This window comes from Branchiostoma lanceolatum, chromosome 9 (assembly GCF_035083965.1).
Source record: "Branchiostoma lanceolatum isolate klBraLanc5 chromosome 9, klBraLanc5.hap2, whole genome shotgun sequence".
Lineage (NCBI taxonomy): Eukaryota > Metazoa > Chordata > Leptocardii > Amphioxiformes > Branchiostomatidae > Branchiostoma > Branchiostoma lanceolatum.
In genome coordinates, this window is record NC_089730.1 from 3,785,836 (window position 1) to 3,800,959 (window position 15,124).

General features: G+C 42.1%; 2 protein-coding genes across 2 annotated transcripts; one reads left to right on the forward strand and one right to left on the reverse strand.

Annotated features, from left to right (window-relative positions):
• Positions 1–4,079: 4,079 nt before the first annotated feature.
• Positions 4,080–5,384, reverse strand: LOC136442007 (bifunctional peptidase and (3S)-lysyl hydroxylase Jmjd7-like). Its single transcript, XM_066438596.1, has one exon. The coding sequence runs from the start codon at positions 5,382–5,384 to the stop codon at positions 4,080–4,082; it is 1,305 nt and encodes a 434-aa protein (XP_066294693.1).
• A 3,971-nt stretch (positions 5,385–9,355) lies between these two features.
• Positions 9,356–14,702, forward strand: LOC136442008 (beta-1,4 N-acetylgalactosaminyltransferase 1-like). Its single transcript, XM_066438597.1, has 9 exons — positions 9,356–9,663; positions 10,171–10,277; positions 10,642–10,682; positions 11,066–11,246; positions 11,650–11,742; positions 12,258–12,445; positions 13,363–13,503; positions 13,841–14,066; positions 14,515–14,702. Exons 1-9 carry the CDS (start codon positions 9,467–9,469, stop codon positions 14,700–14,702), a joined length of 1,362 nt encoding a protein of 453 aa, XP_066294694.1. The 5' UTR covers positions 9,356–9,466.
• The last annotated feature ends 422 nt before the right edge of the window (positions 14,703–15,124 follow it).

Here is a 15,124-nt window from a genome sequence, read left to right on the forward strand (position 1 = left end):
ACCTACACGAGTTCTCCCAAGAGTTATAAAAATAATCACTGTAAGAATATTTTTGCTTAATTGGTATCATAACTTTTATCTTTACTGCAGAAAATAAGGCAATTTGTTGGCAATGTATTTGCTTCAATTATGCCCTTATTTTCATAGTCGACATATCAATCAGGTTTTATCAAACCTATACCTTCCAACAGGGAGAGCGTTAGATCGTAAGGCTTTTGTGTTTAAATGCCCGTGTGACCTCCCTACATACAAACACACTAACAAAAAAGTCCACTGGAGCACTTTAGGAAAACGCCAGGTTAACCATTTTCGAACTTGACCTTCGTTTTCACAACCGCCACTTACCTACCAAAAATCAGCAAGATCCGTCAAAGTTCTCTCGACTTATGATCTCGACATACATACGGACCCACTTTGCAGCTGGCGTAACCGATAACATAACCTTACCGCGAATGCATACATTCCCGGCGAAGGTAATAACTACAAAACAAAAATTGCTATTTCAATTTGCCCATGAGTTATTTTGTGACAGCCCATTTTGTCAGTTTGGCAGGCTGTTTGACAGTTTGGCAGGCTGTTTGACAGTTTGGCAGGCTGTCCCAGAATAAAACCTGGGCAAGTTGAAATATCATATACATGTAGAAAGGCAACATTTGCAAGACCAACATACTTTGCCCACCTCCCTCCCGATGCATAAATTGACTGTTCCAAATCACCCCTGTGCAAAAAAAATCTCTTTGCAAGTTCTGTGAGACGCCAAGAGCCTTCCGTATAGTTCAGCAACTTCTTATCGCAAAGGCTTGCGAGATTTTTCGCAGAAACTGTGAGAATGTCTGCGGAAGACCCCCTGCAAAAGACCGGGACTTCCACTTTTCGTCGCGTACTATTCAGAAGTCACTGAATGGAAACACCTGACATACACGAAAATTAGGAGACCCGATTTAACGTTAATGCCTGAAATTGTGAAAAAAATGCGTAATAGCAAAGAATGCTAGGCCGCAACGAACATGAGGAACGAGATGGGATATTTATTCTTACAAGAAAATTACATGTATATTCTAACTATAGTTGAAATTGTGACGGCTTTTACAAGAAGACAAAACAACACAAAAATAAAATATTCAGCGAAAATTCCAGCCCACCAGTCATGAAGGTTGCCGTAACATTTATTGAATGCACACACACAGGTAAATCCCTATGTTCTGGCAAATTTATTAGCGACGCACGCCACCTGGGTAAGCATTTCCCCGGATGAATGTCGGTTTTCTACGGTGACCAACGGCATAACTTCGTTCAGGGATCTAGGTTTTACATTTCTGTTAATCATTAACTATTCTTCTCGCTGATTGTTTGTTGATGATTGGATCATCTCTGTTCATGGCGACATGTTAGCTTTTAGACGCGTCACATAATCTATGTTATAACATTGTAAAATTGAGCACAGAAAATAAAACTAATCCGATAATTCAACTGCTTAATTTTTCCAATGTTACAGCTGGCAAACTGAATCTTTGACCAAATCAGCTGCAATTCTAGTGTTGCAGGTCCTTGCTAGTAAAAAGCGCCGCTTCCCGTTAATGTTTTTTATTCCTACACTACGTAGGGGCCATTGACCTTTGGTTTGCGTTGTTCCCGCAGTGCGTTGTTCCATATCTTTTCGGCGTTGTACGTATGACACTGTTTCTAAGTTGCGTTTTTTTAATAATCATTTTCTACCAAATTGGGCATCTGATCTGCCATGAAACGTAGACCACCGCCCCTCCCCCAAATTACGCAACACCGAAAAACTACAAACAAACAAAAATTCTGCCGTCAAGATATCATTTCATTTGTATCCACGTGCACAGCGATTGCAAGCCATCTTGTGTGATTCTTATGAGATTCCATCTGCCAGGAGCAAGGAAGTTGGAGCAAGGAGGTTTATCTATAAAATATATAAAACCTCCTTGGTTGGAGTTAGTATTTTGGGTAGTACTAAGTACTTTTTATATTCAGATGTTGAAAGTTTCTGAAACTGGTAGCCGCGGCAACTGTTGGAGGGCTTCTTTTACTTGCAGCCTTATGCATTAGCCCTATCATAGGGCTAGGAAACTGGGCGACTGAAGGCGTAACCCAAGCTACCGTGAAACTGTAACACAACTCAGGCTTTACAAAAGTTTCACAAATTTCTTCTTAACGCACTGCTAATCTCTGATGCGAACTTCGTGACAAGCTACCCGGTAACCGTGAAACTGTAACACAAATTCCCCGCGACCATCCTGGGAAGACTGTGTGATATTGAACCAAAACATCACGGCAATATTTCCTACTCGATACAAAAATTTACATCGCTCTATTTCACCAACGAGAAGAAAAACTTACCACTGAATTTGAAGCTTCGAGTCGTTTTCATGCCACGTGCTCGTATGCCGAACGCGTATATACAACTAGCTTCCTTATTGGCTTAGAGATGACCAACCACACAATCGCTTATACAGTACCACGTGCAGTGCACGTGTTTGTCGCTTTCAAACGGCACCGGCGCCGCGGGAGACAAAAAATAACCAAAAATTGCATTGAAAAAATCGCAAAAAAAATTATCATTTTGAAGAAAGTAGCGTGTGCCCAAAAAAATACTGGGGTCCTTTGGGTAAATATCAAATGCACAACTAAACCAAATTTCAGGTCCTTAGGTTTCAACACCACGGTACTGGAGGCCATAATGTGCGACTTTTGTCTGAAAATGACCAAAAAACCTCGATAAAATCATTTTTATAACTTATGTAAAAAAAATGAAAAAAGGGGGAGGGGTATACATTTACTCTACCTGCATACAAAATTTCAGCCAATTTAATCCACGGACGACCGCGATGAATCGATTTGAAGATTTGACAGGAGAAGGAGAAGGAGGAGGACAAGAAACATGACAAAAAACAATATGTTTCGTTGGCGAAACATAATTACCCGAGTTTAATCTTCGAGTACAACGCTATTGTGAATGCTATTCCATCTGACTGGAGAGTAGTATCTTATTCTGATGAACTTCATCAAATCAAATTACTTGGCAAAGACGTGACGATCCAAAACAAAAGTTTCTTTAGAAAAATATTAACATTACAAAAGGGAACCAAACCCGTTTCTCAAAGTGCCTGGGAGAAAATATTTCCACATTTTGACTTCCAAGCTAACCCGTGGAAAGCCATATGGAAAGCCCCATTTCGAATAATAAAATAACCAAAATTGCGATCTTTACCATGGAAAATTTTACACAATATTTATCCCACGAGGGTCATTTTATTAAATATGGAATAGCAACAAACAATAAGTGTGCTGTCTGTGATGCCGTTGACTATATAGAACACTTCTTTTTTTAATGTATAGATGTAAAACCTTTATGGTTAGAAGTTGAAAACTATTTCCTTTTTGAATATGGATATACACTGTCATTAACCACACAAGATGTAATTTTAGGGTACCACCTTTCCAATGTAAAACAATTTCAATACATTAATGAACTAACACTGCTGGGGAAAAACACACTTTGTAAGTTTAAGTACGGAACGAATCCAATGTACATCGTAACATTGTTTAAATCCGAATGCTTATTATGAAAAATATGAATGATTGTATGTCCATATTACAGCGCACATAATTGACAGTTACTGCTTGTACTTTGTATTTTTGTACAGAATGACAATAAAGTTTTATTTAAAAAAACCTTAATCAAAAACCTCTCAGACCATACATAGTGAGTAGTGAACTTCTTAGATGTTAAGCAAACCCTTGTTTTGTGGCTCCCAACATATATCGCTGTATTCATTACTTAATTGTGTGCTTTCATTTATTTGTTTCAACTATTATATTCGGATAAGGGGGAGATCACACTTGGACGATATTGGTCACTCTTTCTCACCCCTGTACTTTCTAACCTATTTTATTTCCAAAGTGCACATTGTGTTTTTAACTTGAGCAAAATACAACAAAATACTATCGCTGGCCTATAATACAACTGCGTGGTAAGTGTTTGGATTTTAGAAAGATTTCGTAGATCAGAAAAGGTTAGGTAATCCAGATAACGCCTTAATGTTACCATGTGTGTGTCACAGCTCATCACGTGATCCAATGTTCTCTCCGATAGGCCCGTGCGCTGGTTCTATCAAACGTGTAACAAGTTTCAGCGTTTCAATGTCCAACCCTCGCAGCTCTTCTTCAGTCAAGTACCCTTTCTGATCCTTGTCCATGAGGGAAAAGACTTTTCTAACATATTCCATGTCCTCTTCTCCTAACTGCTCGTCTTCTTCTTCATTCAACATGTTGTACGCGTAAATGATCGAGAGAACCTCAGGCGTAAACTTGTCGAGTTCTTCGTCTTCCATTTCGTCCAGAAAGATGTTCCTCATCGTCTCCACGTTCATGTACCCCATGTCAATGACCTTGTCTCCCTTCTTGTACGTCCACTGTAGCCTGACGTCACTCAATGCCGTGTATTTGTCGATGTCTCTTGTGGCGCAGTCTGAGTCGTTAAACTCACGGAAGGGGTCCCACATGATGGTGGCGGCCACGCTGCGCCCGTACGACCTGACTTGGTGGAAATAACGCGACGGAATGAAGATACAGTCTCCGGGTTGGAGGGTGGCCCAGGTCCAGGGAACTTCTGACACTTCTGGATTTTTCACGAGGTTGACTTTATCTACATTCATGTGAGTGAAACCGGATCCAGATTTTTTGTTGTCCGCCAAGTCCAGCTTATCTCCATACTTGTTGGGTATCATGATGAAGTCTTTCCGCCCAGAGATCAGACAGTGGAGGTTGTGGTCGGCGTCATAGTGTAGAACCAACCTCGTCCCACCGGACGATAACCACAGATTCGACTCTAGGATGCTATCCTTAAAATTCCCACAGAGAAGCGAGCGAGGCACCTGCATTTCGGCTCTCATGGGATCGGGCAGCAAAGACACCACGTACCATTGCTTGTGGTGGTGGTTGTCTAGGAACTCGCTCAGGGGCATCCTCAGGCGCACAGGATTCATACGATCTTCTATCTTCTTCTCGACCAGGACGTCTAAGTCTCCATACTTCTCCCTGATGTACTCATCACTCTGCCAGTTGGTGACGGCAGGGGCCTTGGCGATCGCTTGTCTGTACACAAGAGGTACGTAGGGGTCCCTTGCGTGCTGCTCCCAGAACTCTGTCGGAGCTAGCGGCTGTGTGTACACCTTGACGGGCCCTTCTGGTTCTCTCTGGTAGCCCAGTGGTAACAAATGGCCGACTGGGAGGCCAGAGTCGCTCGGTCGGAGGGTGGGGGGAAACGGAACGTCATCGTCTCCCACGCCCTTAGCCAAACTGGCGTCCACGCACAACACGGAAATGAAAGTCCAAAACAGCGCGGCCTTGATCGTGGACATCTCGGCAGCACAAGTTAGCAGGTGGTCTGATTATAGACGTCTCGGTGGTTCGTTTTCAGACACACACTCAAAGAACTGTGACCAGTTGGGTGTGATCAGTTTTTTCCGGGTCTTGATCAGATCCTGTAGGCGTTGTTAGCGTATATTTCCTCTGTTTGCGCGGTTCTCTATCGTCCTGGTTTACCGACCGATTCAACTCGCCAATGTATCAGTCCGAACGTGTCAAAACAACTGAAGTACGGGATATATCCTTACAGACAACCGCCTGGTCAGATCGCTTTACCGCTGCAGATTGGTGACGGTGTTGTCTGACACAGTAGAGAGAAAAGTAGTCTGCAATAATGCTGCAGTACCTGTTCGACAGGTCGACCTCGCCCGTTCGATAGGTCGACCTCACCTGTGCGTACCCATCATTCCCACTTCCGGTATCAGGTGAAAAGGTCACCAAAAGAATTGTCTTGAGGTAGCAGAACGCAGTATTTTGAATATTTTAAATGGCGTCAGGCGGACGTCGACGAAACTGCAACCGACTCACCTCGACAGTCAGCTTATTTATACGCCGACTGAACAAACCTTACATTGAGATTTCATTCATAATTTCACGGAATTATTTGCCTGCTTCATTTTATCTTTCATACGATTTTAATGCCAACTTATTATACTACCATAGAGACATGTTCAGGCCTCGCTAGCTTGCACGTAAACACAGTACTAGTAGTGTATGAAGCGTTTAGTATTTTTATTGCACCATTTTTTACCGCGACATCATAGACTTCGGGCGTCGCATGATATCAGGTGGCAGACTATCTTAGGGTCATCCGGAGCCAGAAATAATCGGCAGGTCTTCAAATTAAGTCGGGATATAGGGAGAACAATCTCAGATCGGTGACACACCACATCGAAGTTATCAAGGTAAACAGTCGCCAATGCCGTATTTTGGGCCATTAGAAGCAAAGACATCGGCGGATTTGACGTCTTTTAGTGTGATTGGGTGTCCAGAACCGATAGTTTATGCCAACTGTGCGAAAATGTGTTACGGTCCATATTTATACATGCAGTAGTATAGTAATCCCAATAACAGGCAATAGTGTCTTTGTCGCATCGGTTGATTTTGGCGATATGCGGTGAATACCTTCTGTCACTTTAAGGGTTTATCCTCATCTAGATTATTCAACGAACGTTTCTCATACATACGTTTCTGGCAATTGCATCTCCGCAAAATTATTATATTGAAAATACACAACTATTACCATGTATAATGTGTCACTGCAAATAATCTACCCTGACATTTTTCATAAATGCCTCGTCGACTCAGGTTGACACTCTATCCGCGGAAAAGGTGTAGAAACAAAGCAACGGGCACCTGGAAAGCAACAGATTGCGAAGTTAAAGATGTATGGGTAACAGAAGATAACATTGGCATTGATGACAGCACTGCAGCAAGTCCCAGGCAGAAAGAAACGCAACTCTCCTGGTCAACTCCTACTCGAGCTAGCGCCAAGGACACTTTTTCTGGACTGTAAGCTTCTCCCCCTTTATATGAAAGGTACTAAGCAACGGAAATCATACAATGAACAACTAGAATATTCAAATAACTCCATATTTGCCGTAGAAATCTATATTCATCGAGATATGTATTGAGTAGATTATTCATCAATTGTGGTACTATGCAGTATGTTTGAAATAGCACATGATATTAGATGAAGACTATACTTTGTCAGGTTGTTATATTTACAGATTAAAGTAATGGGCTATCTCAGCGTTGCATCGTTGTACTGATAACATTTCAGGAAATACAGATGGTTAGTAGTACTGGCGGTCTATCCAATCAAGTCTTTGTAGTGATCTGTGAGAAAAGTGAAGAAAAGAAAGTCCTTTACGTAAGTAGGGGACACTTTAAAGAGCCCTTTTACGGGATTAACGAAAAACAAATAAAGCCCCTTGGAGTCAAACATCTTGAGATACGTATCTACAACTGAATAAATAGAACACACTTACAGTGACAGGCGGCAAATATGTATTACGATTAATTGATAGCTTGTCGTTTGCACTGTACGAAATGGCTTCAGATCCTGACAGATACAATTAAGGATTTTTGTTCTGTATTTTGATGGATGCAGGCGGATCCGACAAGGAATCCGTAAATATTTCCGATCTTCGGAAGCCGTGGTCTTGAAATTAAGATCTGACAGAATACGGAAATATAGATTTTCGACAGATACGGGGCCGTACACTGCACGGAAGTTGATAAATCGCAAGACTCTCTCGGATGAGAGCCCGTCTTTTTTCCCCGTGAGTATTCGTTGTTTTGTTGTCGTTCAGTGAAACCTGACACCAGTTGCAAGCACCATTAAGGAGGTTATCTTGGAGCTATCTAGGTCATACAAGTCCGTCCTTCTGGACACCTGCAAGCACCGAAAACTTAACAAGTGGGATCAGCTGTCATTTGGTGACATCCTTCTCCTGCAAACGTGGGAAGCAGCCTCGATGAAAGCCTTCAATCTAGGGAATTGATGTTTATCCCAAGGATCTTTGATAAGACAGTGTTTATAACGGTACGTAGTTCAACACGCCTGCGAATCAGAAAATATAACCCCAAATCAGGCTCTGCTACGGGCCTTTTTAGGCTTATACAAAATGTAATGTGGGCTTATATACGTTTCCTTTTTCTATTGTGCGATAAAAAGAAAGAAAAAGAAGAAGAAAGTTACCACCAGTAAACAGTGTATCTCCCTAAACTCAAAGGCCAAGTCAGAAGCCTTCTATATATAGGCTAAGAAAGAAAGCGTCCTTCTGTTTAGGAGCCTGTTCCCAGGTTAAGTAAGAACCCGGATGTAAGTTATACTTCGTTCCACAGACAAGAGACAAGGGTTTGACGCTGCCTGTCTTCCGTATTCCACAAAAATGAACTTACGGAACCATTTGAGGGGACAACGAATAGCTCAAAGTACGCTGAAGAAAGTGTGCGTATGTCTGGGCTTCGCTTTGGTTTGTGTGACGCTGTACGTAATAGTGTCGGATTCAATACATAGCACCGAGGGGGCGTCTCGGTGGAAGAAACAGCTATCTAAAGAAGACATCCCTGTTACCTGGATCAACGAGACAGCGAGGTGAGTTCCTTTTTGTTTTACTGACTTGCTGCTGGAAATTAAAATCGCAAGATTTCTAGGTTAGTCAAGACTGCCTATTAAGAAGACCTCGCAAGTGGTCGATAAGATCTGGTCAATGTGGACAAGTGGTCAATATATGCACAGGATCCTTACTGCTTGCTTCAATGGGAAAAAGGATCTAGGAGACCACCAAAAAGTGGTCGCATTGGCCAGGTGGTCTTTATGTAGAGTATAGATACTTTATATATGTTGCATGATTTGACTGTAGCAAAAATAGATACAAATGATGTTCAAGCATATATCCGAAGAACTGTTTCGACAATATAAGAATTTCCCACCGACGTGTTTTTTTTTCTGGATGCGTCCACCAAGCCTCCATAGCAGGGCCTATTGGTTACGGGCTGGCGAAACAAACGACCCAGTACAACAAAAAGTCATCAGCATAAAGTGTATTATAAGCCCCTAAAAAGGCCCAGAGAGCCTGCAATGGAGGCTAGTGTCCACCTGCCTTGTGTACTGTCCAAAGCAGTTGCGTCGCGGTGGCGCAGTGGCAGGGTGTTTGGCCCCAGAACCCAAAGATACTGAGTTCGAATCCGGGGTTCCCTGGCTTGTCCCGTTGACGTGGTGCCCTTAGGAAAGGCACTTTACACGACTTTCCTCACTTCACTCAGTACCTAGCTTCGGTTAGGGATGTCCCTCGGATAGGGCGTTAAATGGAGGTCCCTTGTTTGAGGAGAGCCACACCTCGAGGACGTCAAAGAACCCACCACACTTATCGAAAAGAGTAGGGGTCCTTCCCGGTGTGAGTGGCTCAAAACCGAGTCCTATGGCCGCACATGGGGCAATTGTCGTATTAATGGCAGTCGCAACAGACCCTTGCGATCTAGCCCCGCCAAATGCGCGCTCCTTGCAATTCAGCCTCTGGCTGAGAAGAGAGAGTATTCGGCCTACCCAATAATAAAGAATAAATAAATGATAAGCTTACACGCTGATCTTGATCTAAGGAATGTGTTGACAAAAACTCTACCTCCGTTTCACACCAGACTGTTTGACCGAGGCCCCTGCGTCTGCGAAGAAAAGTCGCTTTCTTTCACCAAGGCCATGGCTAAAGACGAGAAGGAAGACCTAAGGAAGCGAAGGAAGAAAGAACTGGAGAAATTTCGTGACAGGTAAGAAGCTTACCGTACGGGGCACCTCGGTTGGAGTTGCACTTGTCTTTCGGAAGGGACGTAAAATGGTGCCCGAGAAGCAACCCTTTCCTTTCCATAATCCCATGCTACGGAAACAGTAAGGAAACTTGTTGACCTATGTGCAACTAGGCGCTTTAAGGTAAACAACGTTGTAACATTTGAATATAACACTTGAGAGTTTGCCGTCTGAGTGAATATTTCTAGGTTGTTGGCAGCCAAATATTCCTTGGTAAAACTTATCAACAACAAACAACAACAAATCTCAACGATGTTACTGTAAATTTAAATACTTTGGCGATGGTTTTATTTCGCGGTAGGAGGGAAAACGCGATTTTGGCGGTGCTTTAAATTCGCGTTTTTTAGCACAGTAGAATTAGGAACACATATCCGCGGTGTCATGGATTCGCGGTGAAAAGTTCACCGCAAAAGCCGCGAACACAAAATCACGGCGAAAGTTTCATGATTTATCTGCACATACCCACATAGAGTGTCGAGGATGTCTGACCCCCTGTTGTTGGTGAGGGGACACTGTCCGCTGAGTTATCCCTCCATGGGGCTACAGGTCGTACCGGGAGAAGCTATCGGCATTCCGGGTAAGTTTTAAGTTAAATTTTGAATGTTAACAGAATAAGAACATTTCAAAGTTTCTTTTAAGATAAAGAGAGGTGGGAAGCATGGCGTAAAATTTGTTGTCCATTGAGGTCAATGTGAGAAGAGTCTTGCGTTGCGATTTTACTTTCGTCTACCATGTATGTTTAAAATATGTTCTGTATACTGTATATGTCACTTACATGTTAGTTAAGTTTATGTTAGACGACCTGTATCTAGCACGAATGTACAATAAAGATCTTCATTCATTCATTCATTCATTCATTAAGGTGACATTTCAATCATCTTTTTATGGTGCATACTATTGGCTATTGGTTCATAACATAAACGTTCCACAATCTTTTTCAGGACTTTCAGTCGACGATGCCGTTTTTAGGGAACAATATAAGGTCAGAGTTTCCCTTCCATGGCCCCTATTCCACAACACTGCAATCGCACTTCTACCTCGCTCGCTGCAACCTGAACAGGATTTATCTAATCATTGATTTCATAATTGGAATATCGGGCAAGTGTAAAATGATGATTAAAATGACAACAATACACAAAAACGTACAAAATAATTTATATCTATGAAATTTGTTTAGCAATTTGTAAAATTTTACGTCGCAGCATGAGCGCAGTGAGGTCGCCGTCCTTGTGGAATGGGGGATGTAAGAAATATATCCTAGACTAGAATGTATATATTATGTGTAAGTCTATTATTGTATAATTGTAAAGATCACAAAAATACAACCACCATTACAATATAGAACAAGACGAATTTTTTTCGTAGGTGGAATTTTCGGCAGAGTTCGGAGTTCTCGATATCGCGGCGGAAGTTGCCGAAGTTGACACGAGTGGACGAAATACCAGGTCGTTAAAGATCGTGAGCTCGTCTCTGGTTCATCTAAACCGGCAACTGGACTTTCTAGTCTACATCAACACAGAACCTGAAGTAGGAAAACTCGATTTGGGTAAATTCTCTTTTTTTTTATCTATAGATCTACATTCATCGAGTAATCTTTCTTACCAAAAATCTGTGGTCCTCAGTACACGTTGTACGCATGCTTTTAATCGATACAAAAGCAAGAGCCGAAATGCAAAAGACGGTACTTATAAGCCAAGTATCGATACATCACTGTCTAAATCGATAGTGAAAACGGAACAACGAAAACCTTCTCACACAAAAGTGGTAGGATTAACCAAGGTTTCATAAGATTCCAAGATAAGATTAACTATACATTGCTATTTGAAAAAGAAAATATGTTGATTGGGTATAGACCCAATAGTTAACATTATTCATCAATTCATTACTACTGTAAACAAAAGATGTTGGAAAAAATCAAAACGAAGTTTGTTTTTTTCTCCCACAAAAAGTCAACTTCCGGTACTTGGACCATGACGTCACCATCCCGATTAGGATCAACTTCCGTCCTGTTCCGCTCCTGTATGACCCCGGCCCCGGATCCGGTAAGGCTGGAAGTGGGCGTTCCCTGCCTGGTTGCTATGGCAACCTTGTTCATTATTTTACATATTTCCTAAGTAGGCCCTAGGGTCTGTCAGTCGATAGCATGGTCTAAATTTGGTCTATTGTATGTGTATGAATGAATAAATGAACTTTATTGCTCAACAATCGTACATGGTACAATGTTCGCATTAAATCATCAATACTACAAGGCTAGTCTATCCTACAATTCTAACTACAAAATATTACCGATGCAGTATTTGGGTTTCAATATAGTCATGCATGGGTAGTTCTGTCTCGTTTTTGGAATGATTTATAGAAAACAGGACCTATGTATATTGATAGTTGGAGTTGGATATGACAACAATACATAGAAAATATCGCTTTGTGTACCAGATAGGGTGAAGTTTGTCTTAGTAGTAATAGTCGGATAGCATTGTTTCACCAAGACACCCCCTCCCCACGTGACCTGGGCAGGTCGATATACTTTGACCTTGTTACCCCGGCAACCGCCTTGCAGACGACAATATCGATCGAAAGGTGACAGTTGTCACCAAGACCTTCCTGAGATACCTCTCCGTCCGGAATCTGATCCGGAGCATCCGGAAGTTCTACCCAACCATCCGGATTGTCATCGCTGACGATAGCCGCCCGGTCGAGGATCTCCAGGGAGACAACGTGGACCATTACGTCATGCCTTTCGGTGTGGTAAGACTATATGCTTACTATATTCTACAAGCACATGGTCAGTGACAAAGAACGAAACTTAGACTCTGAGATTAACTAAATCGCGATTTCTCAGTCCCTTTTTATGAGAACAGCTTATAGAAGATCATACATGATTTACATGACTTGTGTAAAGTACACGTATACCAAAGGGTCGAGTGTATCGAGTACTGGCTTAAGATCTGAAAAATGACACGTTGAAGATTTATATTGAATTCTAGACCATTTGCCGTCGTATTGAAGAACACTATGGAGCATGTTCTACTGCACCTACATAACTCAATCCTGTGCTTAAACAATGTAAAATATCATACAATATTCGACGGTATGATATAACTAATTGTCTTCCCTAAATACCTTCATGAGGCTGGTATCCTTAGAACGCAACCTTATTTTTCATCTGCCAACCTCAACTACAACGCCGAAGCCATCTTGTGTCCAGTCTACGTCAGGGTTGCCTAAGTATTCATACGGTCCTTACAGAATTCATACGAGCCACTACGCCTAGCGAAATTGATACGATCAACTACTAATACAATATACTACGGAACTGCTATGATGTTGGTATTCCGCAAGGATCGCATGAATTCAGTATGCATTCCTTAAGCCTTCCTCTCACTGGACCCGCGGCACGCTGGCGACATCGCTACGGCCGATCGAATTGACAAAGCACACAACGGGTTTTGTTGTCATATTGGTCATACTTGTACGTTTTGAATCATGATTTTGATTATAAAGTCAATGGTAACACAAATCCAGTTTAGGACGCAGCGACGCCGCCAGCGTGCCACGGGTCCAGTGAGAGGGGGGGGGGATTTACACACCCCTGTACGTTGACAGAGAAAATGTAAGGTTGTGCACCAAAGAAAACAATTTTGCATTTTCCTTCCTTCCCACAGGGCTGGTTTGCTGGGCGGAACCTGGCGGTATCACAGGTCAAAACTCCCTACATGCTTTGGGTTGATGACGACTTCCTGTTCATACCGGAAACCAAGCTAGAAAAATTCGTCGATGTTCTAGACAATGCTGACATCGACATAGTAAGTTGATCTGGAAAGAAATTATAGCAGGCGTTTTTGCCTTTCTTCTTGAAACCAAAACAATGACTAATATCAGATAACATTGACAACGGGTATTGAGAAAACCTTCGGTAACTCAATTATTCCATGATCAGTGAAAGGATCTTTCATAGAAAAAATACTGAATAATTGTTAGTCGTTGAACAGCAGAAATTGACGACTATTACTGTATATTGCCATCGAATCATAGCTTCTTTTCACCATGTGCATGTAGCTAGTGTCTTACGGGTTGCAGTACATGTACATCCTGCTAGATGTCGCTGCAGCCCAGGGTCTTTGATGATTGCTTCGTTCTCAGGTGTCTGGCTTAGTCGGACGGGACCGCATCAGCCTAAAGAAACTGAACATCTTGGAGGGCGACGAGGAAGGGGACTGTCTCGTCCAGACCATGGGCACATACGGGACATTGAAAAACTTCCCAGAATGCCATAGGGTGGACCGGGTCACTAACTTCTTCCTGGGTCGCACGGACAAGGTCAGAGAGGTCGGGTTCGATCCTGCGTACTCGCGATTCGCTCATACCGGTGAGAATTTCTCGTTTTCCGTAAACCATATTTTTCTTAAAGGCCTCCTGTTTAGTCGAAACTTTGCCCTAGCCAGCTCATGCTAGAGCTGTAGCATATTCATACGTTGTGGTTTATATCCCCTTGTATACGATCGTTCACGATTCTAATTACGCATGCGCAAGGTCAAAGGTAAAGGCCCCTGACTGTTCTCGTCTCGACTATTGCCTCGATGTCCATAATAAGGTCCAGAACGCTCAGCTAGTACGTACATAATTGGTCCAGTACCATAGAATGATATCTTGATGTGCTATCGATGATTTGTAGGTATGATGTACTATGGTGGGACGACATGGTTCCAGCTAAGGGCTCTTTATGCAAATTCATCCAAATAAAGCTAACATGGTCTAAATTGAAAGTCTGTTCTAAAGCCTTTTTCCTACTCTATTCTTGTTTTTCTTGTTACCAGAATTTTTCTACGAGGGACTGGGCAAGTTGAGGTCGGCCGCTTGCAGCTTCGCAAAAATCGGCCACAACCAGAAGAGCAATGAGCAATACGTCAAATTTCGCCAACCTGGGAGAGAATACATGACATTTTTAAACAACTATGAGTATTTCAAATACAATGTTAAGTGTTGGAATAAAGATGACGTATGAATTAATTCCTAAGGTAAACATTTGTTTAATTCAAGGAAATTTGAAATTAGACGCACACCGTCCAAATGAAGGTCTCTTTTCAGGAAGCAGCTTCAGCAAGCTATGATACATAGATACCAGTACTAAAGCGGGTACCTAAATGAACTGCGCCAAAGACGCCAATCAGTGCAAAGTTTTCACTTGAATGTTTTTTCTTATTAACAACAAAAAAAACAAATTGCAAACATGACGCAAATGGGTGCAACATGACGCAAGGCTGCACCATCACTGCAAGTCTATTTTTGATGACTTTTGACTTTTGATGACCATATTGAACATTGTTTGATTTCTGAGGTCAACGCTGAGAATTCCAGTAAAGTTTTTGTATCTGATTTGGAGCCAAAACTGAGAATGTGACATTCCGGGTGCCCCTAATTCTCTTT